The following is a 26,463-nucleotide window of genomic DNA, read 5'->3' on the forward strand; positions in this document are numbered from 1 at the left end:
TCTGACACAAGGTAGATGAAAGGCAATCTCTTCATAAGATTTACATGCCTCTATATTCTGGGTTATGTATAAGGCTTACCTTCCCCAAATTTCATCTACTTCAAGACTAATAACAAGCTTCTGTATTTTCACAAAATCTTGTGGTTTTGTATTTTGCAAAGTTTTAGTAAACAATAAAATATTTTAAAAATACAGAGTTTTGATTTCAGAAAATATATTACTTATCACAAAAGGTGCTAAAAGGCTCACTGAAGGTCTGTTTTAGCACTACCAGTAAATATGGAACAGCATCAGTGGCACCAACACATCCTGCATTAAATGAAATCTTGACATGGACAAAATGGAAAACAACTATGCATATATATATATATATATATATATATATATATATATATATATATCTTACAAAAAAGTAATTTAACCCAAATTCTGTTTTTTATCTCTATCACTGAACTCAAACTAGCATAGCAGTCTAATTTCCATTTCTCAAATTTCTTATGTCCCTTGAAAACAAAGATTTTTTTCTAAATGGCCTCACATCACCTGCTGAAATAGTAAAAGAAAGTTAACATTAGAGGATAAATTCCTCAATTGAAACTTACTTAGCTTCCTCAGCTCTTCCATTCCTCTTTTATGAGGCGGCTCCTGAATAATTTTGTCAACATCTGCCCTTCCAATGAGATCATCAGGCCGGTCCCACATAGAAAGACGGGTGGTAGGGTTATAAAAGAAGACCCGCTCATCACCAGTCCAAACAACACACCTAAGAATTGATTCAAGCACAAGCACCTTATGTTATGGAACACATTGTACAGCAAGATCTTTTACTGCCATCCTTTCAAAAGGGATGGTGGTGGTGAAGGGAAGGACACGTCTATATTACTAATAGTTATTTATAGGGAACCAAACATGGCTTTTAAGAGGAGAAGAGAGCTGACTGGCTACGGTTAAAACAGCAGTTTCATATATTGAGAAAACCAGGAAAAGCAAAACAATTTGTGATCAGTTTAAAATGCTCAGACACTTGGTCTGGCAAACTCAAATCGAGAATGCTACATTTGAAACTATCACAAAGGATGTGTTTCATGGCAACAATAATGCAAGTAAGCAGTTCTAAAGCTAAACAACATACCATAGCACCCAACCTATTACATACTTTTTAATATTTCTTACCAAACTAGAATTACTCAAATGCAACTTTCTATGAAGCCTTTATATCTGATTATATTTGGTATAAAAAATAAAGAGAAGCCCTTCACCATGGCTGCCTCCTCCACCTCTCCCCAGGAGAACCCTGGGCAGAACACAGTGGACAAAGACAGGAAAAGAGACCACAAGTAAGCAGCACATACAGCTATGGCGCTGCAGCCCACTACAGCTCGCCGGTCCTGTTAATTACAACCAGACACTCCGACAAAACAGAAAATAACAATTATGTGAGGACTGTAAAGTTTTTTTTAAAAAAAAGGACAGAAGTATGGAGGAGTCAAAATTTAGAGAAGCAACTGCAAGGATATAAACTTCCCACTTCTCTTCCCCCAAACCTCCGCCTGCGGGTGGCCCCTGGTCGCACAGTGGCATGAGGCAGCAGCACAGGCAGCTGAGGCTGCCATCGAAACCAGGTCTTTCAGGCCAGACAATCAAGTCAATCAACAGCTGCCAAGCCCAAGGTGACCTAGAAATTACCAAAAGCTCTCTGGTTGAAATAATCAAAGACTTTAAAGCAGCAATTATAATAATTAGGCTTCACGAGATAAAGAAAAACAAATTTGAAATGCGTGAAAAGATAGGCATTCTCAGCACAGAAGTGGAAACTGTAAAAGAAAAAGGAGAATAAGAATAGCCTGGCTGGGCGTGGCTCAGCGGTTGAGCATCAACCTAGGATCCAGGAGATCGAGGTTCGATTCCCAGTCAGGGCACATGCCCGGGTTGCGGGCTCCATCCCCAGTAGGGGGCGTGCAGGAGGCAGCCGATCAATGACTCATCATTGATGTCTCTGTCTCTCTCCCTCTCCCTTCCTCTCTCTGAAATCAATAAAGACATATTTAAAAAAAAAAAAACAGAAATGAACAGAAGTGAAATTAAATTTCTCTGGATTGGCTGAAGAGCAGAATGGTGATAACAGAGGAAACGATCAGTCAGCAAGCAGATCAATAATTACCCCATCTGAAGACCAGGACAAATGCACACTGTCTGGGGATAAATAGAGTCTCAGAAACCTACGGGACTACACCAAAATGCCACACACACACAGGACTGGGATCCCAGAAGGAGAGTAGGACAGTGAGCAGAAAAAGTTTCAAGGCATAATGGCCAAAAAAGCAGCTGCAAATCGGGTAAAGATCTAACTATTAAAAAGATGTGTGACCCCCAAACAGGGTGGTGCAACTGGAACTCTCATACACTGCTGATGGAAATTTCAAAATGGTAGGACCACTTTGGAAAGCAATTGGGCAGTTTCTTAGGAAGTTAAGCATATATACCAAACCAAGTAATTCAGGCACTGCATTCCCAGTTATTTACCTAAGAGAAAACAAAACCATATACCTACACAAAGACTTATACAAGAATGTTCATAGCAGTTTTAACTGTAATTAATTTGGGCTATATCCACTTTTTGGCTACTACGAACAGGCAACTATCTAGGCATGAAAGGGCTCAATATTGGAAACAACCCACATATGCATCAATAGGTGAATGGATAAACTGTGGCATATCCAAACAAAGGCATGCTACTCAGCAATAAAAAGGAACAAGCTATTGATATAGTCAACAACATGGATGAGTCTCAAAATCATTATTGCTCAGTGAAAGAAATCACACAAGTCAGTCACGAAGGCCACATATTATATGAAATGTCCAGAATAAGCAAATCTAGACAGAAAGCAGACTAGAGCCTAGGTCTGAGGGAGTTCACAGGAAATGGAAAGTGTTAATGAGCATTGGGTTTCCTTTTGGGGTAAAGCAAACATTCTAAAATTGATAATGGTTATGGCTGCACAACTCTATGAATATATTAAAAATTAAGTTGTACATTTTAAATGAATGAATTGTATGGGGTGAGAATTATCTTGATAAAGCTGTCATATTTTTAAAAAGAAACTGGGCAGAAAAAGTATATACTGTATGACTCCTGATATAAAATTCTATACAATGCAAAGTAATCTGTAATAGAAAGCAGAGAGATGCTTAGGGATGGGGGAAGAGGGAAGGAAGGACTACAAAGGGAAAGGGACACAAGAAAACTTTTGGGGATACTAGAAATGTTTATCATCTTTTTTAACATATCTTTACTGATTTCAGAGAGAGGAAAGGAGAGGGAGAGAGATAGAAGCATCAGTGATGAGAGAGTCATTGATCGGCTGCCTCCTGCACGCCCCCGACTGGGGATTGAGCCCGCAACCTGGGCATGTGCCCTGACCGGGAATCGAACCCGGATCGCCTGGATCCTAGGTCGACGATCAACCGCTTATCTTGATTATCAATGTTTATCTTGATTGTGGCAATAAACTTGAAATACGTGCAGTGTATTTTACTTCAACTATGCCTCAATGACAAATAAAAAGAGAAAATGTATAATGGACTACTAAACCAAAATCTTTTGTGGAAATAAACTACTTTTTGGTGTGTGTGTCATTAAACATAACCAAAAACTAAGGCTTACTGATTCTAAAGAATACAAAATGCTCCTTATTTTGATTCCTCTTTGCCCTTCATTTTAAAAGCAGGGGTGGGGGAGGCGAGTGTTATACCCTTTCATCCAAATATTCAATGCAGAATTCTTTTCAAGAGTTCCCATTACAATCATTCTGAGACACTTACGCCATTTTGTTAGATGTTTAACTTTATTGGGGAAGAAAACTAAGTCTAAGTTTTCCATGCAGTTTGATCCATACTAACAATGGTAACTACTTTAAGATGGAGATGCTCTTCTAACTCATGTGAGCTTCAAAATAAATAAGCATGCTAACAGTGCCAATGGTATTAGTGGTCAATATGGAGTATGAAGCTGTTAGGACACTTCAGAATTAATAGAAAAACTACGGACAAAGAATTCTTGTGTCACGAAACTGCCATGTGTTAATACGCATGATAAGGTGCTTAGGGGTGAAGTGTACCGATATGTGCAACTTTTAATGTATCAAAAAAATAAGACTGACTGGCAGATGCATTTAATGATGGACAGATAAGTCACAAAGTAAATATAAAGTATTAAATATAGGATCAGGGTAGTCAATATATAGTGTTCACTGTTCTAGAAACATTCTTTCAATGTTTCTGTACGTTTCGATTTTTTCATAATAAAATACTGAAAGTAAAATGCTTTGGAAAGAAAAATAACTATAGAAACAGCATAAAAGTAAATAAATACTCTGCCACTCTCAGTAAATATAAAACTGACTAGAAGTTCAAAGGTGAATTTTTCATAAGTTAAAACCCAACATAGACTACAGACAAAGCATGGCAAACACAGGCAGGCCACACTTTGTATGCGACTATAAAAGTAAATGCAAACTAAAGCAGTGTGATACAATTTTAGTAAGCAATGGAAAAAAATTACAATTGGTCTGTAACCTTTAAAAAAAAAAAGTAAAACTAGCCTGGCCAGTGTGGCTCAGCAGTTGAGCATCGATCTAGGATACAGAAGATCAAGGTTTGATTCCCGGTGAAGGCACATGCCTCGGTTGTGGACTCGACCCCCAGTAGGGGGCGTGTAGGAAGCAGCCAATCAATGACTCCCATCATTAATGTTTCTATCTCCCTCTCCTGCTCCCTTCCTGTCTCAGAAATCAATAAAGACGTACTTAAAAAAAAAAAAAAAGGTAAAACCAATGCCATGAAATGCCAGAAAAAAAAATCCCAACATAGGTAAGGGAAATAAAGTAACTTGAAGAGAAACATTTGAAGAGATCAAGAGATAGACTAATAAAAATTAGATTCTCCTAATGAAGTGGCATACCCTGCCTTAGCTGAACAATCTGTTTAGCTTCAAGTTAGCACTTACCCACTTTATAAGAAATAGCAAATAACTAGGGATTAAAGTCATACTGATAGTACAATCCACTGATAAAACCTGGAAAGTAACAGGGTCAAGTGATTGTTATCTTTCACGTACAAGTTTCCCCTGCTATTTGACAGTAGAGTGTTCCTATGAAACCTTTTATAAGCTGAAATTGTGTAAAACAAAGAAGCAATTATCAATAATTTTTATGGAAAAAATTTTGAGCATTCCTAGACCCAAAACTCAAGAGATGCCATGAGCAAAACACTTAATTACATCTAGTTTTACATGAAGTGTAACACCCTTATGAGCTCTCTTGGGCTTTTCTGATACCTTAGGACACAGCATGCTAACAGATGCACAAAACAAATAGAGCTAAAGTACAGGTGCTCACAGACACAGTTCAAAGCTACGGCAGCTTGATGCTGAGATGCTGACTGTATCTCCTGGGAAGAGCTTGACAGGGCCACTCTAGCTGCTGGTGGTGCACCCTGCCTCTGTAAGAACTTGCTGCAAAAAACCCCCACTATTTTTGCTTTTCACCTTTTTTCATAAAAACAAAAATCCTGTTCAGATTTCTTTCGGTTAGTGAAAACAGGTACTAATGTAGGTCTTTCCTAAAAGCAAAGTGGCATAAGATGAACTTTCAAAAAGTGGGGACTACCTGTATTTAGATGGACTGTAATAGCACTAAAAACATCTAGTTGCTTTTTGATGGGTGGGAGAGGAAATGGGGATGCTTCTAAGAAAGACACAGAACCTAGAAACTTATCAATAAAAAGATCAATAAATTTGCCCTCATCAAAATATACAATTTATGTATATAAAAAAAAAATCAACAGATAAAAGAGAAATTGTAATACATGTAAAAGTCTCCCATATATCAAGAAACCTAGGAATATATTTTTTTGAATACAGACTGTTTTCATTACTTTGACTTAGGAACCAACTAACTATTTTGCATAATTATTTTTTAAATGAGCCTGTGTATCGCTTGGCCGGGCGTGGTTCAGCGGTTGAACATCGACCTGGGATCCAGGCGATTGGGGTTTGATTCCCGGTCAGGGCACATGCCCAGGTCAGGGGCGTGCAGGAGGCAGCCGATCAATGACTCTCTCATCATTGATGTTTCTCTCTCTCTCCCCCTCTCCCTCTCTCTGAAATCAATAAAGATATATTTAAAAAAAATAAAAGTAAATGAGCCTGTGTATCAAATTGGTGAAATAACTATATAGAAAACAACTATTCCAAATGCCTTTAAAACACAATTTTACTATATATCCCTAGAGTAATATATCCTAAACATAAAAATAACAGAGAAAAAGCTTAAACTGTCTTCAGTAATAACAGTTAAGTGACGCTGTTGGTACTGTTATTCTGTGACTTGTGTGTGAAAAGCAAGTGAGTAATCAGAATTAAAATAGATGTTAAGCTTTAGCAAAAATCTTATAGTGCATCTGAATGAAAGTAATGGCATACACTTATGATGTACTGTATCTTTAAATGTATGTGTCTTCCACCCTGACCAGTGTGGCTCAGTTGGCTAAGCTTCATCCTGCGCACCAGAGGGTTGCCAATTCAATTTCCTAATCAGAGAACAAACCAACCCAGGTTGTGGATTTGGTCCCCAGTCAGGGTACCTACTGGAGGCAACCAGTCGATGTATCCCTCTCACACTGATGTATGTTTCTCTTTCTCCCTCCTTTTCTCTCCCTAAAAATAATCAATAAAAACATATTAAATAAGTAAATAAATGTATCTTCCATCTGTGTCTACCAAAGAGGTCACAAAATAATGACTAATTCAGTAAAGTAACAACTATCTCTAGATCCCACACTAGGCTTATAGATGCCACTTCCCACAAAAAGAAGCCAGGGCTCCTTGGAGAAAAGGTGAACCTAGGTCTGAGACAGGTGACACATGAGGTAAGCCAAGAACATTGCATAAGAGCAGAAAGCAAGGAAGGTACCCAAGACAGGGTGTGACAAAACAAAAAACCACAGGAGTCAATCTGAAGAGTCTTCACCTAACCAAAGATGAAAACAACTGAACATTACTAAGGATAATACCTGCAATAGGTAGAAAAATAAAACATATTTAAATCTGTGAATCTGTAATATTCAAACCAACTCATTCTTCTGAACACTGGTATATATCCTTTCTGTCTTTCCCATGCAGTTTGAACCTCTAAATAACCAATGTTAGTAAGGGGAAGTATCTCGTAAGTATTCCAGTGAATAAATAGAAAAAATGATAGAAATACATTACCGCCACTTTCAGTCCTTAAAGATTTATTTAATGGATCTAGGCCAGGCTTTGCAAGTTCAGCACTACTGACATTTTGAGCCAAATAACTCATTCTTGTAGGGAGCTGTCCTGTGCATGGTAGGATGTTCAGAAGTATCCCTGGCCTCTACCCACTAGATGTTAGATGCTATTAACTAACACCTTCCAAGTTACGACAAGTAAAAATGTCTCCAGGCATTACCAAACATCCACTGGCGAGGAGGGATGGGGGAAATCAGCAAAGTTACTCCTGGCTGAAAATCACTGATCTAGGCAACGAATAATCACAATGACTGCTAACATCACACAAACAAAGAAACACCTAGATGCAAACTGAAGGAAAGGTACATCATCACTTATGAACTAGTCTTGCCAAAGGATCAAACCTGAATCTGATCACATCTCAGTATCTGCTTGCTAGTTTGTAGGAAATTCAGAAATGGAGGACTCTCTTAATAAACAGTATCGTGGAGATGCAAATATAAAATCCAGACTGTAGAACTCTATAGAACAAACATGTTTATTTTTTCTATAACAAGGACAGAAAAGCAAGAAAAACAAGTTGGAGGGGAAGCTACAGATTATAAGTCAACTTGCTGCAGTGTGTGGATTATATATGGGTTAAATGAGCTGCAGCAGGAACAGAAGAGAAAGCACTGATGTGGGGAGATAAAGAAAAGGGAAACTAAACCAAAAAAAAAAAAAGTAGACTGACTATTCAACAATTAGATAAAAAGACACAATTTTACACAGTTCTAGAAACGTAATCACATGTACGTATATACACAAAAGCAAATTTTTAAAATGTTAAATAATAAACAGTAGATTCAGGATCTCACTGGTTCAAGTCCATACCTATGAACAGTAAACATTCATAGCACCATGATGGGAGGCAGACACCACAACAACTGAGTTTTAGGTTTCAACACCCAAAATACAACAAACAAAAACCAATATATTCAGTAGATTAAAATATATACTTGACATATACTTTTTCTTTCTACAGGATAAACCATGTAACAAAAAAGTATGGCAAATAAACAAACAAATAAATACTTCCTAATTAAACCAAGTACATACCACGGAGTGCCAGGAATAGGGGTAGTAGCTACTGGCTTTGCTTTCTGGGCAGCCTTTTCTTCTTCGGTCATCTCCTCTTCTTTGGGCTCCTATAGGAAATGATATTACTCCCATTTCATTAATATCGTAAAAGTGTACTAGAATGTTATCACTGCAAATACCTCAAAGGGCAAACAATATTAAGGTCTGTTGCTAGCACAGGGAGGGGAGACTCTGAGTAGAAAGTTCCAAATCATGGCCCTCTAGACAGAGGCAAATTCCACCAGAGCAGACCCTGGCAACAGCAGGTGGTCCTATCTTACAGATTCACTAACCATCTGCTTAGGAGCAGTAATGGGGAATACAGTATACAAAATTAAAGACCTCTTCGTTTAAGGTCACTTCTCCTTTTTTGCTAACTTCCTTACTAACAACACAACTACCACTATTCCCTCATTGAATAAAAGAGGCTTCCAAAAAGCAGAGCTCTTTTAGTGCTGTATGGAGCTCACTCCATGCCAGGACAGATGAAATATAATGACCATTCCCCAAATATGAATTTGTACTTATAATTTTAACACGTACCAGTCTGTGTAATTCAGGAGGTTGGAAATCAGGTTCAAGCTCTGGTCTAAGGCCCTTTCTTTCTAGAGGCCTTGATTTACTATAAGAAGTAATTTAATGAAACTTTCAAAGGAAAAACTGAATTAGAAACTTCAAAGAACCCTAAAATTTCAGAAATCAGATTTATAACATTTATCTAAAGCTATTTCAAATGGCTCTTCACCCAACCATCGCCACTGGCTCCCATGCTAACAGGCTGCAGCCCTTTACCTCCTTTATCTCCTTTATCGGCTCTTCTTTAGGGTCCTCCTCCTCCGTCTCCATTGGCAAAGGTTCTTCAGAAGGTTCTTTAATTGGCTCTTTAATCTTCTCTTCTAATTTTTCTATTTAAAAAGTTAAGATAATGTTACTCCATGGTTGTGATGTAATTTTCCAAAAACTTTCAGAGACTAAGCAGTTAAGATATTCCATTACTAGAAGTTACTAGCCACGAAGATAAAATGTTCTTCCTTGTAATATCACTAATTTGAATCCAATACAATGCTCAACTTCAAATACCTTGCTATGCCAATCAGGAAACTATCACTATAAAGAACCACTGATTCAGAGGGACATAAACTCTTTCAGTTCATTCATGTATCATTTGTAGCAATCATTCTTTTTGCAAAAAGGGACAAGATATTAAGATACTTAGGAACAGGCAGAGACTTGTGGTATAGAAAATTATGAGTTTTCATCATCCAAGACACCAAGGGCCTAAATTTTTTACTTCAGAATACATACAATATACACATTCCCTCCTGATCAGTACTATCAATCTTAACAAGGATACCAATAATTATGCAATTCCTGACAACAGTAAAAAGGTGTATTTGTATGTAGGTATAATTTAATTCCTCCAGATGGAAAGATGATGGGACAAAGATGGAGTAGATGAACTGGCTTTTTAAGTACGTACATACTTATCAATTCAGTAGGAATAAATAATCCAATTATGTAATTAGAAAATTCCTCAAACATGTTACAAAGGAATTAACTCAGGATTTCAAATAGCCTTCTATTTATAATATCATAGTTTACACTATGTCCCACCAAGTCATTAAACTATACCTTTTTCCTTCAGTTCTTGGGGTTTTTCCCATGTTGATTCTAACGTTCTATTATTATAATAATATGTCTTCCCATCTGCTGTTTTATATTCAGTCCACTCAGAAACAGCTGTTGCTCCAGCTAAGGTGGCAGGTGAAGCTGCAATAGCGACCTGGGGATGTATCATGGGGACAATGGGAGGGGCCATTCCTGGCAACACGCCTAAAGGAAGAAGAAGAAGGAAGAAGTCAGGCCCGGTGTCGAACTGCAATTCCAAGTACACTGAAGCATGAGCTGTCTTTCTACTAAGTGTGAACTAAAGAACGAGCCAGTTGGAACAAAAAATCATCCCAAATGTGATTTAATTACTCAACTCTACTCCCCTGGTGCAGTTCTAATGCCTAAATTCAATTAGATGCATAAATTCAACTCAAGAAGTACCTTAAGAACAGTCAGAAATCTGGGTCACACCTGTGATAAACTCCTAACATAATAAATTACAAAAGTCGGGGTATATTCTCTACTTATTAACAGAAATATATTTTATAAGTATTTCTCAAATTGTAACGAAATAAAGGCAATGAGCATATACTGAATATATTTCCTGAGGCAAAATTATGTTCTAGTTCTAAGGTACCTAAAAGGGTATGAATAAAATTCTCAGTTTAAAGTAAATGACTGAGTTTATCATCAAATCTACTTTAAATACTAAGTGGTTTAATCAAATAGCCCTGAAACATGTCAGTTTAGTCTTTTCCTTAAAAAAAAAAAAAAATAAGTTGTTTTAAAAGGTAAGCCAAAATTTATATTTTTTATATGATAGCTAAAAAATTTGATATTAAATAATTAAGAATATGTGAATTAAAACTGAAAAACCCTCAAATCCTATACTAGAATTTAAGTTATCTTCGGTAACTTTAAAATGTAAATTTATACTATACACACAAATATTCACACACACACATATACTCACTAGCATGCAAGCATAATCACATCACTTTACACATGGAAATGATTTTTTTATATTTAACTTAAAAACACACATCAAAAAATAAAATTCAATGTTATGAATATGAGAATGAAGTTGTTTACACTTAGTATACAAATTAAGATATAAAGTGATCTGACCTTATTTGCTTTTGTGAACCAAAGAAGCTAATACTACAGGCAATTGGGAAAATTAAGTGTTGGCCAAATATGACAACTGCATTTATACTGCTCATTAAAAAGAAAAATATAAAAAAATCCACTCACTTGGGCAAAAATAAATAAAAGGATAAACAACAACATTCACTACCATGCCAACTTACAGACAAAACAAACTAAGATGGTTTTAAAAATTACCGGTCTTGGTGGTAGCGACTGTCTTTACATACGGGCAGCTGACTATTTGCATCATTGCTACACCTGTAAAATGGATAAGCAAGCATACGTTGGAAAGCTGCCATTGTATGTCGGCTACCACTGGGATTCAGGAAAATAATTTACCACTACAATTTAGAATGCTATCTCCAATGAAAAAGACCAAGAATGGAATAAAATTTCTTTCTGTTTGACATTTTGTGGGAAGTGGCGCCAAATCCAATGATAACTAATTCTAAATTATAGCATCAATTACCTTTTTATCAAACCAGTTCTGATAATATTTGAAGGAGTCTCAAGAGTTTAAATTCAACAAAGGAAAGCCCCTTCGTTACATATACATAACAAGTTCTCATGTGGAACATTTTCTCACAGGATATCAAACCCATGCTGCTGTTGCTTAGATACCAGTGAAAGGCAGATGCAGCATGACACTGACAAGACACTTTCTCTGTGCTGCTTCTATGTGGGAACTACATGCAGAAGCTGAGGCCTGGAGCATAACCATGCAGAAATAGAAAAAGATAAGATAGGACAAAAAGGGTGGGAGGGAAAGGAAAATAAAGTCTGAGATGAATCCAAATATTCTACTGTAAGTGAAAGGCAAAGATGAAGAGTAGTACTCAACTAACAACAAAATATCCACGTTCGGTGCCTGCCCTATTCAGTGCCATGGGCTTGGAACACTGTGAAGGCAGGCAACCACGTTAAGAAACAGCCCTTTAATCTCATTAATGACTAAAGGGGGCTGATTTGCTTCAGAAATCTCTATCATTTAAGCCTGCTAAAGAGGTAGCACTTTATTAAAGAATGGAAATTATGTACAGTTCTTACAAGAATGAAGACTCATGATGCATTACAATGGTGATATGAAAAGGGAATGAAAGGAAAAGCTGAAAAACTAAGACTGATTGAGGAAATTCAAAATTAAGAGTGAATTAAAAAAAAATTATAAGGGAAAAGCTGAAGGATGAAGGAAAAAAGGTGGGGAATTAAATTTTATTTTCTGTTTCAGCTAAAAAAACAAACCTACTTTGGTACCAATAAAATTAAAAATAATAAACTATTTTCCCCACTAAAGTACAGGAAAAGAAATTTCTCCTAATTCAGAGACAAAAATTAAAATCAAACCCCTGGATTTGTATATAATGTACCTATGTTCACGCACACACACACAAAAATACTGCCTATTTTTTAAAAGTGCCTTTTTTTTATTACTATTTTAAATAAAGAACATTAAAGCTAAACTTTCTATTAACTCTGAGACTAAAACAAAAAGCACTGGGTCATAAAAACATGCTGAGTTATGTTGTATATATAGTTTTATTTTCCATTTAAAGAAAGCAATGGAAAAATTCATTTGGTTAAGAAAGTAACAGCATGTATTGAGTTTAAATTAGTATAAATGCTGCCATCTGCAGGACCTCTGAACCTATTAAGTCAGCACTAGAAATTCAATTCCCAGAATACAGGGGCAAAAGTAGGTTTACAGTTGTCATACAAATAAATAAGAGTAATACAAGAATAAACTGTTTCATGTACTCACAACTGTAAACCTACTTTTGCCCCACCCTGTATATAAACTTTATCCTCAAAGACTGTTCTCCAAAACCAACCCCCCAAAAGTAATTTTAACTATATGACTTAAACAGAAGAAAATCAAATCTCTTTGTATTTAGGCATAACTGTCATTGTTAAATATCAATTGGGGCAACATAGAACTCTTATATTTGACTATCAACATATAGACCACACTGAAAGTTCATTGTTTTTTTCTCATGCTAAAAGATAAACTTAAGGTTTTCTCTTTGGGTGATTATTACAAACATATCGTGAAGATTCACAAAATAACCACACATCTAAGTTTTTAACATTCTTTTTAAAGGGAGCATTTGTGCCCTGGCCAGGTAACTCCATTGGTTAGAGGGTTGTCCCAATATACCAAAGTTGTGGGTGCAATCCCATCAGGGCACATACAAGAATCAACCAATGAATGCAGGGATGGGTGGGACAACAAATTGATGTTTCTCTTTCCCTTCCTCTCTCTAAAAAAAAAAAAAAAAAAAAAAGAATTCAATCAATAATTTTTTTTAATCCATAAAAAAATAAAGGGAGCATTTGTTCAATTTAGCTACAACTCTTATCCTCAAATTATGTTGTATTCGGAAATCAGAAAATTCCATTTAGCATTTTGGATAATTCTCATATCGCTGACAATAAGTTTCTTAAAATTCCAAGTAAGATTTTATAGTCTTAGAAGTAGAAATCCTGCCCGGCCGGGCATGGCTCAGTGGTTGAGCGTTGACCTGGGATCCAGGGGATCGGGGTTTGATTCCCGGTCAGGGCACATGCCCGGGGTGCGGGCTCGATCAATGACTTTCTCATCATTGATGTTTCTCTTTCTCTCTCCCCCTCTCCTTTCCTCTCTCTGAGATCAATAAAGATATATTTAAAAAAAAAGTAGAAATCCTACTATCCCAATCCAACCTACTATGCCCATTTCCACCTAATGCCAATATTTTACCTAATTCTTTCACTCTTCCTCATCTTGTTTGACTATCCCTTCCTGCATCATCTCCATTAGAACCACACACTGCTATTTCAAATAGAATTTAAAGCTCCAAGATAAATTACATCCAAATCCCTCCTGTTCACCTTAATGCAAAATTAATATAATTACTATTACATACAATGAGAGACAGATCTCATTGTACATAAAATTATATACAATAAGAGACAGATCTCACTGTACATAAAACCAAAGATTTGGAAAAGAGAAAAGCAAGCCTTTTTCTTTTTCACTAAAGCACCCTGGAGGACCAAATTAAAGGGAAAATGACAAAATGAATGAACATTAACGTAAAAGATGCTTTACTATATAATATGAATACTACTTTCTATAAAACACTACCTGCCTCTCCAAAGAATCTTGCTATCTTGGACAAAATTTTACTCAATTTACAAAATTTAACTCAAATTCTATTCCAATTGACCTACAAAATGTCACTAGTGGCTTCCATTTCTTAAATGCCTTTTACTTCCAAATTTCATAGGTATCACCTCACTTGGTCAAATGGTCACCACCATCTGTTCTAACACATGGTAGGTAGGGTCAGAGAAGAAAGATCATGACATCAAAATGGAGCTGTAACTAAAGAAATTTTATTGGGACAAAACTCCACTTTCTATAGAAATCAATTTTGCTATTCTGTACTTTTCACCCATTGGTCCTATTAAAAACCTCTAAAGCAAAATGAAAGTCCTTTCATAGATGACAGGCTTCCAAATACTTCAGTGTTATGCTACCACTCAATCTTCTCTCTACAGAATCAACAATCCAGCTCCTTTACATCACTAAGAATCCAGGACCTGGTCTTAATACTATCCTTGACCCTAAAGCAGCCCAAGATTGCAAGATGTTATCAAGAATATCAAGCTATGAAAAAAATATGTATATATATCAAGCTATTCTCCATCAGTAAATTTTCTACAAAAAGTATGTCTAAAGAGGAAAGTATCCAGCTACTTGTCTTTAATTTAGAAAAAGGATAATTTCTACTATTAGAAAAAACATTTTTGGTTTTCTAAACATTATACTGGGGATTTAATTATCTAACACTACGTCAACGTGTAAAAAGCTTTTCTACAAAAAAACAAAACAAGAAAAACCAACAACCAATTCTTGAAATATTTCGGTTTCTTTCTTGCAAGGTGCAATATCTGAAAGTGTTCTTTTCAAAGTAGTCACAGGAAAAAGGCAATTAAAGCAATAGTGATAATTAAAATGTGGAAATCTAAGAAGCAGCTGTATCACAATCCTATTCTTACACAGAAGCTAGTACAGCAAAATTGCAATAATAGATAGTGAGCGAAATGTAAAATTGGGATACAAGAGGCCTAGCTTCTATTCATCTTTGTTACAAACTAGCCCAATATTTTCAACTACAACAGATACTTGTGGTAGAGAAAGTTTTCAACTGTAATACTAGAACAGACCTTGGATTTTTAAGGATTAAATGTGTTGGACAACAGCAAATGCATTCAAATTAGGATGCCCTACATTACCACTGCTAAATCCCTGCAAGAATTATATTCCACAATCTTTTCATTCCTCCTCTAGATGTAATGATTTCCTCTAAGACCAAAAAAAAAAAAAACACCACCCACGAATTCACCGTAACTGTCTAAATGTTTAAATGGGGCATGTTACACTTTACTTCACAATGTCACGGGGAATTTCTGGTTTCTATTTTAGATAATTCTTTACAGTTAAGTGACCCACACTTCCATTCCAATATAACATAGTCCTGAAGAGCACGGCATTTGGATCTGGAACGCCCAGGCTCAAATCTCAAGATCGCCACTTACGAGCTCTGTCACCATGGGCAAGTGACTTAACCTGTCTGTGTGCCTACCTCAAAAGATAGCTGCAAAAACTAAATGAATTACATTGTAAAGTGCTTCAGTTATAATGAATCACTCAACTTGTGTTACCTACCAACGACTTGTGACCTCTCAACTTCAGAGATTCAACCCCTTAAAAATATTGCATTTAGAACATATTTATACAAGATAATCATTTTTAATTCATTGAGGCCATTATCCAAAATAAGTGTAGCTTTAAATGTGGCTCTAATTTTAAGACATGTAAACAACAACAAAAAGGACATTTATCAAAACTGAAGAGAAAATATCGCAGTTAGCCATGAATCGTTCAAAACGTTTCAAACAGGTGAGATTCAAGGCAAATTTCAAATGCAACAGACACATGAGAACAAACTGACAGTATGAAAACATAGCTGGAAAGACTATTATAATCTATCGGTTTACCTGGAAGTGGAATTGGCATGCCAGGAAGGGGAACACGAAACGGAGGTACCATTACTGGTGGAAAAGCAGGTATCGCTGCTGCTGGCTGAGGTACTGAATGAGGGACAGCAGGAGGTAACGTCTGGGGGTGCGGCTGGGGAACGTTTTGCACAGGTGTGGCTGTAGGAGCAGGAGTTGAAACACTAACTGTAGGTGTAGCAACTGAAACAGCAGAACTTGGGGTCTGATCTTGTGTTGTGGGTGCTGATAAAAGATAAAACAAAAATATGTATCACTCCTTCATAAACCATTTTACTATATTCATTCATCATTCACTCATTCAGTAAGTATTTAAGGGCCCATTCCATGCACTGCAAGAAATTTGTAACAAGGTCTCTGTCTTTAAGAAGCTTGAAAATAGTTAAATAAAATACAAAAAATAACTAAAATACAAAGTGATATGGGATATATGTATAGGCATGTAAATCAAGACCCAAAGACCATTTTTAACAGTGAGCGGGTACAGAAAATTTTATGCTGTGATGACAGATCTTGAAAGATTAGGTAGGATTTCAACACAGAAAATGACAAAGTGGAAAGAGAAAATAAGCAAGTAGTAGGAAAAGTAAGTAAAAGCAAAGAGTAGGGAACAAGGAAGTGTTTAGAAAACAGAAGGCAAGCAACTAGCAAAACACTAGGTGTATCACCGGAACTAGTGAGTTATGGCTGGAAGGTAGGCCAGAGGCACAGAGTAGAAGGCCTTGAACAGAAGACTAAAGAGTATGCGCTTCACTAGTAGAGGAAGGGAAGAACTTATGTAAATGTAAGAATATGATCTAGAAGAATGTGCACCAAACATATTAACTCATTACATCTGTGTATGCCTTCACTTTTTACTACACATGCTTCATTAGAGTTTGCCTTTTTAACAAGAATGAATTCATGTGTAATTTGTAGGACTTTGTGAATGTAAAAGGGGTGTGGGGGAAGCTGAATTAAGGTTTCTGTATTGAAGAGTAATAATCAGTGTTCATTTGATGAATTAACTTGGCAGATGCACAGGAAGAAAAGAGAGAAGAGAGGTGGGAAAATCAATTTCAACATATCTGGAATTGTCGAAGCAAAAAAGAGCAGAGAGAAAAAGATATGTAATAACTAATGACTGACCGAATAGGGACAAATGGAATCAAAAACAACTTGGGTTTCTCTATAATTATTTCAAAAGAAAAAGAAAAAAAAGAAAAAAAATACTCAGGTTTCCAGTAAAAGAGACCAGGAAAATAAGAAATTGAGGATAATTATATTCAGCTAATACATTATTTTCAGGTATCAAAAGTAAAATATTTATCCCTAGTAATTACATTTAAAATCAAATTGTGACCTAAAAATAAAACTCATATTTCTTAAAGTTTCAGTTCTCAGATATTATAAAACATTTTTGTTACTTATTCATAACCCATATAATTCCAAAACAAAAATTCATTTTGGTGATCCAGTGGTAAGAAATACTTATCTTTTTCTTGTTGCAAAGAAAAATGTCAAATTCTGCCTATATTGAACTAAGAACGAATTTATCAAATTAAATAAAACAAAACAGTGCTTTCCCAATATTTATGCCAATTTTATTCTAAGGGAAAGCACAGAGTTTAATACAAACCACCCGGTACTCCAACTGACAACAGAATTCGTCAGTATCTTTTTTCAGTGCCTAATAATGAAAAACTCACTTAGGCTGGGAAGATGTGAGCAATTTCATACTTGTTAATGAGGGACTCACCTTGGCTAAATAGACAGCAGGGCCAAACAAGTATCTTCAGGGGCCCAGGAATGAATTGTTGGTCTAGCATAGACCTAGCCTTAGGGTACAGTATCATATTAATATAATTTTATAACAATGTGAAAAATACAAATTACATGCAACATTTGCCCAGTCCCATACACATACCATTAGCATTTGTCATCTATTGTAATGGCTGAGAATATATCTAGTTATTCTTCCCAACTTCCCTGAGAAGTAGGATTTATCAGCATTTTCCACAAACTTGCACAGGATAAAATGAGTTTATTATACTCAACTGGAGTTAAATATAAATATCTTAATTTTTTAGTCCCATTTACCCAGGTCTATACTGCAGTTCATAGAATTACATTTTAAAAAACTATTATGGTAATAGTATTTAGATATAATTACCAAAGTTTTGATACAAAGTACTGTAGTCAGGAAAAAACGTTACAAAGGCTTCGAATTTCAAGTGCAAAGGAATACCAATAGAGATGGCAAAAGCATTCATTCAACCCACTTCTCCTGTTGCACAGGATTTTCTGATTTGATTAGTGGCAATAAGTCATGAGAGGAAAAGAATACAGGCAATAAAAGAATTAAATGGAAACTGGGAAAATGGCAGCTAGGACTTTACAGTGGGTAAATTCCTACTAACTCCATTTGCTAAAATATCTAGTGAAACACTTGGCCACAAAATACACTACTAATCCAGCCTCAGAACTCAACTAAAAAAGACAAGTGACTATAACAGATGGAGAAATATTAAGATTGTAGCATGACAATACTTCATGACACTGAAATAAAACAGACATCAGGAATACTCAGAAAGATATCAAAACTGATGTTTAAAGGCAGTAAAAAGAACATGATTTTGCTATTCTGTCCCTGGAATAAAGGCCACCCAATAACTGAAGGGGAGTACGAAAAACGACAAATGGGAGTGTTCTGAATAGAAGAGTTGATAATCACAGACTATTGACCTGAAGACCACCCTGATATAGAATGGAATACATACAGGAAAATTAAAGTATTTGGCGACCCACATTTCTTAAAACAAAGTATTTCTCCTTCCTAAGAAGGCAGAAAACAAAACAGCACAGAGCCTACACATAGAACCACAATGCTTTTATTAATCCCCCTCTCCCATTACCATTACAGGTACCCCACAAAAACTGGCAGGCTTTAGAAGCACTAGCCTAAAAAAGGCAAAGACCCTCAACCAGCTAGCTGTCGACTTCTGTATCAGAATTCAGTTATATTTCCCTATCAGAATTTAGCTTAGGTACAAAAGAAAACACGACTTAGAAAGCATTTACATCTTCCTATTAAGTACCTTTTTGTCTAAAAAATATCAAGTAGGGCCTTTAAAAAACTGTCTCCATATTACACATACCTTACTTAAGTTACTTCTTGTATCAATAAAATAAAGTCAAATTTGAGTCTATTATAAAGAAATTTCTCTCACATACATATTCCTTACAATGTAATATAGACTAATAATTCCCAAGTCCCTGAAGTACTAGGGAAAGGGACACTTTAAATTTTCTTATTCTCATCTCTATTATCCATGTAGCAAAATAATTCAAATTATAATCACCATATGCATTTTCATAACAGTATCATAAATCAATAAAATCATTATTTATATTCTAGGGCTCAATCTCAGCCTGCAGAGTAAGTGGCAACAAATAAAAGTAGTAGTATAAATATTAATAACAATCTTTTAAGCAAATTATTATAGTCTTTTTTCTTCATCCCTGAAATCTATCAAGCACCTCTTATACTTTAGAAAAGAGCTAACCTTTAGGCCTCCGTGACCTTATACCTGAAAATTCTCTTATCTTTCTGCTTCTTTTTCAGCTCCTCATTTCATCTGCCTATGTCCCATTCCAGGATCTATCCACCTCTAAACAAGATTACTGAAAAGTTCTTAGTAAGTTTCCAATTTCTACACTACCCAAAAAAATGAGCACCCGAAAAATTTTCCAGAATACTGCGTTTCTACAGGTCGCCTAGTGCCTGACTCACCCATCTGCCTGGTTCTTAAAACTCTTCATAACCTGATCTCGCTTATTCAACTTATTAACCAACACAGACCTTCCCACCTCAAGAACACCTTAACACTCCCACAAGACATTTATCCTCAGTTCCTGAACTTTGAGTATGCTGCTCCCCTCTACTTGAAAGGCCTCTCCTTACTCTGAAGCTTCTCAAATTCTACCACAAATCCTTCATGATCAACCTCAATACCCATGTATTCCACCCACCTGTCTCTCCATTTTCTCGTATTGTTACATCTTCTATTTCCACTGTATAATTTTGCACACTATCTGTTTTACATGCATTATGCTGACCTCCCCAATTAGAAAAACTGGAAGCTCTGTAAAATAGGGACCAAGACTTCCACTGAATTTGCAAAGCCCACAGCACCCAGCATTACATTTAGCCAAGTTGAATAGCTAATGCTGTACTTTCCCAGTTTAGCTTCATGAATTGAAACTGGGCAAGTAATTTCTTCTACTAATGTAAATTTCTGTTCTTCTTTAACTCAAAGTCTTATGTCAAACTTGTTTTTTAAATAACATCAAGAAGAATACCTGAAACACCAGGATCATTTTGGAATGCAGTCCCTACTTGTCCATTTCCCTAGCCACTAGGAGAAAACACATGCTGACTGGTACTCACTTGATACTGTCTGCGAAACCGAAGAGGCAGTTGTCGTGGTAGAAGTGGTAGAGGACGGGGTGGATGATGATGTTGAAGTGGATACTGCAGGTGCTGGGCTACTGGTCGTAGGGGTGGAAGCTCCTACTGCTTGTGCTTGCACTTGCGCCTGGGCCTGAGCCTGTGCTTGAGCCTGGGCCTGAGCCTGAGCCTGTGCTTGAGCCTGGGCCTGGGCCTGGGCCTGGGCCTGTGCTTGAGCCTGGGCCTGGGCCTGGGCCTGAGCCTGGGCCTGGGCTTGAGCCTGGGCCTGGGCCTGTGCCTGAGCCTGTGCCTGGGCCTGGGCCTGGGCCTGCGCCTGGGCCTGAGCCTGGGCCTGCGCCTGGGCCTGGGCCTGAACCTGGGCCTGGGCTGCAAGCATAGGTGTCAGTTCTGACTGCTGAATAACCTTAACGCCATCTGGCTTGCTCCATGCAGATTCACGTGTCCGAGCATTATAATAATAAACCTGGAGAAGAAGCAAGATTACTGGTATCATAGAATCTGTAAACTGTCATTAAAAACCAATAATGCAACTATATTTTGTCTTAAAAGAAAAAACACATCAAAATTGCCTGTTCGTATATTATGATACTATAGGTAATTTTTCCCTCCTTTCTCCCCTTCCAATTTTCTATAATGAGCACACTATCTTTTAAAAACACACTTAAAAAGGAAAACCGGGATTTTTGTGCAGAAAGTTAACAGGCTTGACTGCTATCCTTAGAAAGCCCTGCTTGCAAAGCTGACCCCTGGCTGGAATCTGGGAACTTGGATTTAGGGAGGGATACCACCATTCCCTAACTGATAAAAAGGGCTCACTGTGCCTAAACTATTTACACAAACAGTGCTAAATGTCTGCTTTCCCCTCTGGGAGTGTGGAATTTTGGTGTGTGCTAGGCAGAGGGTGTCAGACCCCAATGAACACCCTTGAATACCCAGCTCAAGCAAGCTTCTCTGGTAGACAACCCTTCAATTATGCTGTCACAATTCCATGCTGGAGAAATTACACATTCTATGAGCTTCCACAGAATGGACTCTTGGGGAGTCCTTTTTCTCTCTGCTGGATTTGCTTTGCATCCTTTCACTGTAATTAGTCTCAGCTGTGGGTACAACTACATGCTGAGTCCTGCGAGTTCTCCTAGCAAACACTAAATCTGAGAGTTGTTTTGGGGACCCAGGACACATATTTAAAATACCAGCTTCCAGAACCACAGGTAAACGTATGTAAGCACTCCATTCTGTGCACAAGTCCAATCCAGTAAACCTTTCGAGTCCTACCCCACGCCCTGCTTACCCCAGGCTCATTCTTAATTGGCAAGAATACTGTCATTGATCTCAATCTGCCAGAACTCTTAAGTTTTACTCTTCTGTCACTAAGGAGTTAACAACCTAAATATATTTTCTAATTTACCTTCCCATCTGGAGTTTTATTTTCAACCCATATCTCCTCAGTAGGAGGCAGTGCTGGAGTACCAGGGGCAGTCACAGGAGGCATTCCTGGTGGAAACATCATACCCGGAGGAGGAGGCATGGTTCCCATGGGTGGAGGCATGAAAGGTGGTCTCTGTTAATTCACAAGAACAGTAATGGTCAGTTGTATTTATCTTTTTTCTTCAAATTATTACTAAATTCTCCCCAAAAGTAGAGCACTATAAGAGAAACCAAACTAGCTTTGCAGTCCATCCAAATACATTTACCTAGGACATATAAGCAAAGTTTCTCTCTAACAAAAATGATTACTAAACAGACTGGAAAGAAATACATCAACCTACAGTAGTTATCTCTGGGTAATAGCACTACGGGTGAATTCGGCTTTACTCTTTATACTCTAACTGTGTACTTCATACACTAGGCACTAAATTACTTTCAAAAGAAAATAAGTGACTTTCGTATCTTTTTTACCACCAGGCACATGCTTCCACATCTCACAATAAGAACCAACAAAACGAGAAACATTATTTTACAAGTAACATAGCAATAACTAAAAAAGAAAAATCGAATATAGCTAATCCTTCTTTTTCCTACAACAAAGAAAATATTAGCTAAGAAAATATTCATCATTTTCTATTTTTCAAATAATAGTAACAAGTAGCTCACCAATGACATAAACATCAGTAAATTTTAAAAGATACAGTAATTCCCGGCCAGTGTGGCTCAGCTGTTGAGCATCGACCTATGATCCAGGAGACTGTGGTTCAATTCCCCGTCAGGGCACATGCCCGGGTTGTGGGCTTGATCCCCAGTAAGGGGCATGCAGGAGGCAGCCGATCAATGACTCTCTCATCACTGATGTTTCCATCTCTCTCTCCCCCTCTCCTTTCCACTCTCTGAAATCAAAAAAGATATATATTTTTTTAAAAAGATACAGTAAAATAATTATCCATTTTACTTTTAGTGGAAAATAAGAATTTAAATGGTATATATTACAATTTTTTTTAAATTTCCTGGAGCAATACTAATTCAATCTTATCTCTGATAATCCTTCACTATCATTCTTCAATGGTTGCTGACACAACCTAAGATTCTGAGCCACACAATTCAACTGTAACTGCTATTACCTTACTTGCTAAAGCAGACAAGTGGTCTAACATTTTAACAACAGATTTTTGAACAGGAATTAAAAGGTGTCCTCTATAATATACAAGTAACAATAAAATTCAGTTTTCCAAAGCACCTTAATCTGGAGAATGCAACTGACACTATGCTAATAATGTGAAACCGCACTTCATTTTCTTTCCCATATTCCAGGTTTTTTAAAATTCAGTTTAGCGTCTTTCAAGCATCAGCACAGACCCATGTAGTATAAAATATCCACCCGAAATATGTCTCATGCACATTAGCTGGAAATCACTTGGATTTAATGTAAAACCACACAATTATCTATCAAGACCAAGAAAAGCATCACAACAGTGGAAAGTATCCCATTACAACATCAAATATATTTCCATTAGAGGTTACATTAGTCCATTACATTTTATAATATTCTGCAAGTAGGTTTAACTCTTAAAGGCACGAATTAGAATAAATTCAAATGTAACAAGTTATACCAGGGTCAGTACATCAGAAACCTATTTCTTATTCTAATCTTGAAGAAAACACAAAACTTTTTAACAATTTGTTTAAGGGAGTAGAGGCTAATTCATTACAAGAAAGGCAATAAAATTATCAAACAAAGCATTAAAACCTGTGTCTCTTCCATAAATATTACCCTATCTAAACAGTTAACATCACTCAAATAGTACTTTATTATCTTTTGCCATTTTTAGTGAGTTCGCTGTTGATTAAGCTAATGGAAGGCAGCATGATTCCACTATATTCATTTGGTTTCAGAACTGTATAGGCTGGATAAATTACAAAAACAGAGAGACATACTCAAACAAAAAGAGTACAATCTCAAAAGCAGACATTTGAGAGATGACATCTTCAAGACCTCATTTCAGACAATAACTGAGTCTATACATACTGGACAGGAGAATGTGCCTCAGGTTAAAATACCAGAAAAGTTTTTACTTAAAGAAATCCCACAATTCTAGTTCTAAAATTACAAAATAAACCATTTTTTTCCAGGGGAGAAAAAAACCCAATGTGTTTTAAAAATGTGCTTGTTCTAGGCTTCATTTGTGGCAAGAATTGCTCAGAATATATATTTATACTTAATGATAAAATGTACCACTGAAAATAAATAGCAATAACTAAAATAGTTATACATTTAAAATTCAAAGTTCATTTCCTATAAAGATGATGGATTACTAAAGACAATTCTCAGAGATAAAGGTGGGTAAGAAATACTCTATTTAATCCTAGTTTCCAATTAGTAAATTTTTCTATCTAAATTCCCATTCTGAATTTCTATTCGAATTAGTTATCACTGCTTTTCCAAGTTAATATATGAGTTGTATTTTCCTATAAAGTGAAACTAAGAACAGTTTTTAAGGCAAAACTGACATACAACACTGACACAAATGCCAATGAAGAAACGGAAACCTCTACAGCCTTTACCTGAAGGTGCGGAGGACCCATAGGGGGAGGAATCCCGCCTGGAGGAGGCATTGGAGGCATATTAGGATCAAAAGGAGGGCGTCCAAAGGGGGGCCGAGGTGGTGGAGGAGGGCCTCGCATCATACCAAAAGGTGGAGGAGGTCGCATGAGAGGTGGTGGGCCTCGCATCACGGCATTTGGTGGGGGAGCTGGGCCTCGAAACCGCAAGGCCTGCTGTTGAGCCATCCTGTGTGGGAAACAATGAACACATTTTTCTTTCTCAAAATTACGAAAATGTAGCTACTGATCTCTAATTACATGGAATTTAACAGGCCCTTAAGAGCAAGTGGAGCTGAAAAGTCATTTTGCAACCATCATGGTAAAAAGTACCTCAGTAAAAATAATCAACAGAAACCAAATCTAAGAGGGTATCTGGGTAGTCTTAAAATATCTCCCCACAAGCTGCTTAGGATTGCAAGTGAAGATTAAAAACACTATGCAATAGGGAAATCGTGCAATGCCTTGTCCAGGGGATCTACATTAATATCACCTAAAAAGCACAGATGGACATCGTGTGACTGAGAGGGACACACCACCTATTTCAGGCAAGAATGTGTAACCTCAAATTAATGAGGAACTATTAGACAAACACACACAAAAAAGAATGCTCTATTTAAAAGGGGGAAGCAGAGGCTATATTCTTCAGAAATGTGGATGTTATACATAAAAGACAAAGGCAGGCTATGGAAATGTTCTACATAAAAGGAAGTAAAGAGACACGACAACACAAAATTAATTCTAGACCAAATCCTATACTAGAGGGAAGAAAAAACATAAAAAACATTGGATTAATTGACAACACTAGAATACAAACAAAAGGTTAAGTATTGTATCATTGTAAATTTAGGAATTTGGTAACTGCGCTGTATTTAAGCAAAAGAATATCTCTATTCTTAGAAAATACACACGTAAGTATTTAAAAGTAAAGGGCCATGGTACATGTATCTTACCCTCAAATGGTTCAGAGTAACAGAGAGCATGCATGCGAGCAAATAATAAAGCAGAAGAGGTAAAATATTAACACTAAGTGTACTATCTTTATTTTTGCAACTTTTTGTATGTTTGAAATTACTTCCAAATACAAAGTTTTTACAGGGGTGGAGGATAACAGCTTAAGAGATCACTAGTATTCTCTACCTAAAGGGAAAGCCTTTCTCTACACTGCACCCTACCCCATCCTTCAATCTCTAGCTAAAACACCCTTGTTCAGTTTCTCCATGGTATTTAAGCAGATGCGTAGTATCAGTGATTTTTAAAAATATAAAAATTACTCTTAAAAGTAATTACCATGTGTCAGGCAGTGCTCTAAGCTCTTTTTAAGTCCTTTAACATCATAACAACCCTATGAGATAGATATTATCAACCTCATTTTACAGATGAGGACACTAAAGGCACACAGAAGTAAAATGACTTGCCCAAGGCCACACAGCTGGTTGAGTGAAAAAGCCAGGATTCAAGCACAAGTAAATAGCTCTTAAACACTGCCCCACGCTGTGTATGTAAGCCCCTTTAGAGTAGGAATTCTGTCTGTCCTGTTCGCCCTTACATTCCCAGTACATGGTTAGGTCCGCTCATAGTAGGCCTCAATAAGTATTTGTTGAATAAACCAATGAATACCTACTTAAGTGATACTGTACCTATGCTACCTCACAAGTAGGGTATGTAGTCTTATAAAAAGTATTTTTACTATAATTTGCCATAGCAATTTACTGAGCACCTATCAGTCCTCCCAGTAGCTACTATGAATCTCTTGATTACACATGAAATT

The 26,463-nt window shown here is 36.7% G+C and overlaps 1 protein-coding gene across 12 annotated transcripts in view; it reads right to left on the reverse strand.

Annotated features, from left to right (window-relative positions):
• TCERG1 (transcription elongation regulator 1) overlaps positions 1-26,463 on the reverse strand; it is a 61,160-nt gene that overhangs the window by 30,092 nt on the left and 4,605 nt on the right. For 4 of the 12 annotated variants that reach the window (XR_013998587.1, XR_013998588.1, XM_081134133.1 and 1 more), the window contains exons 2-10: positions 24,657-24,882; positions 22,069-22,221; positions 20,640-21,123; positions 16,193-16,435; positions 11,345-11,407; positions 10,022-10,222; positions 9,182-9,294; positions 8,369-8,457; positions 603-763 (exon numbers count right to left, since the gene is read on the reverse strand). Coding sequence is in view for 9 of the 12 variants with exons in the window: in XM_081134133.1 (XP_080990259.1) it covers positions 603-763; positions 8,369-8,457; positions 9,182-9,294; positions 10,022-10,222; positions 11,345-11,407; positions 16,193-16,435; positions 20,640-21,123; positions 22,069-22,221; positions 24,657-24,882 (1,733 nt within the window). In the remaining 3 variants the exon portion in view is untranslated. The remainder of the gene's footprint in view (positions 1-602; positions 764-8,368; positions 8,458-9,181; positions 9,295-10,021; positions 10,223-11,344; positions 11,408-16,192; positions 16,436-20,639; positions 21,124-22,068; positions 22,222-24,656; positions 24,883-26,463) is intronic. The other 8 variants (XR_013998586.1, XM_081134137.1, XM_081134134.1 and 5 more) reach the window with 4 other exon arrangements.

Source organism: Miniopterus schreibersii (assembly GCF_964146895.1).
Source record: "Miniopterus schreibersii genome assembly, chromosome: 4".
In the NCBI taxonomy this organism is placed as follows: domain Eukaryota; kingdom Metazoa; phylum Chordata; class Mammalia; order Chiroptera; family Miniopteridae; genus Miniopterus; species Miniopterus schreibersii.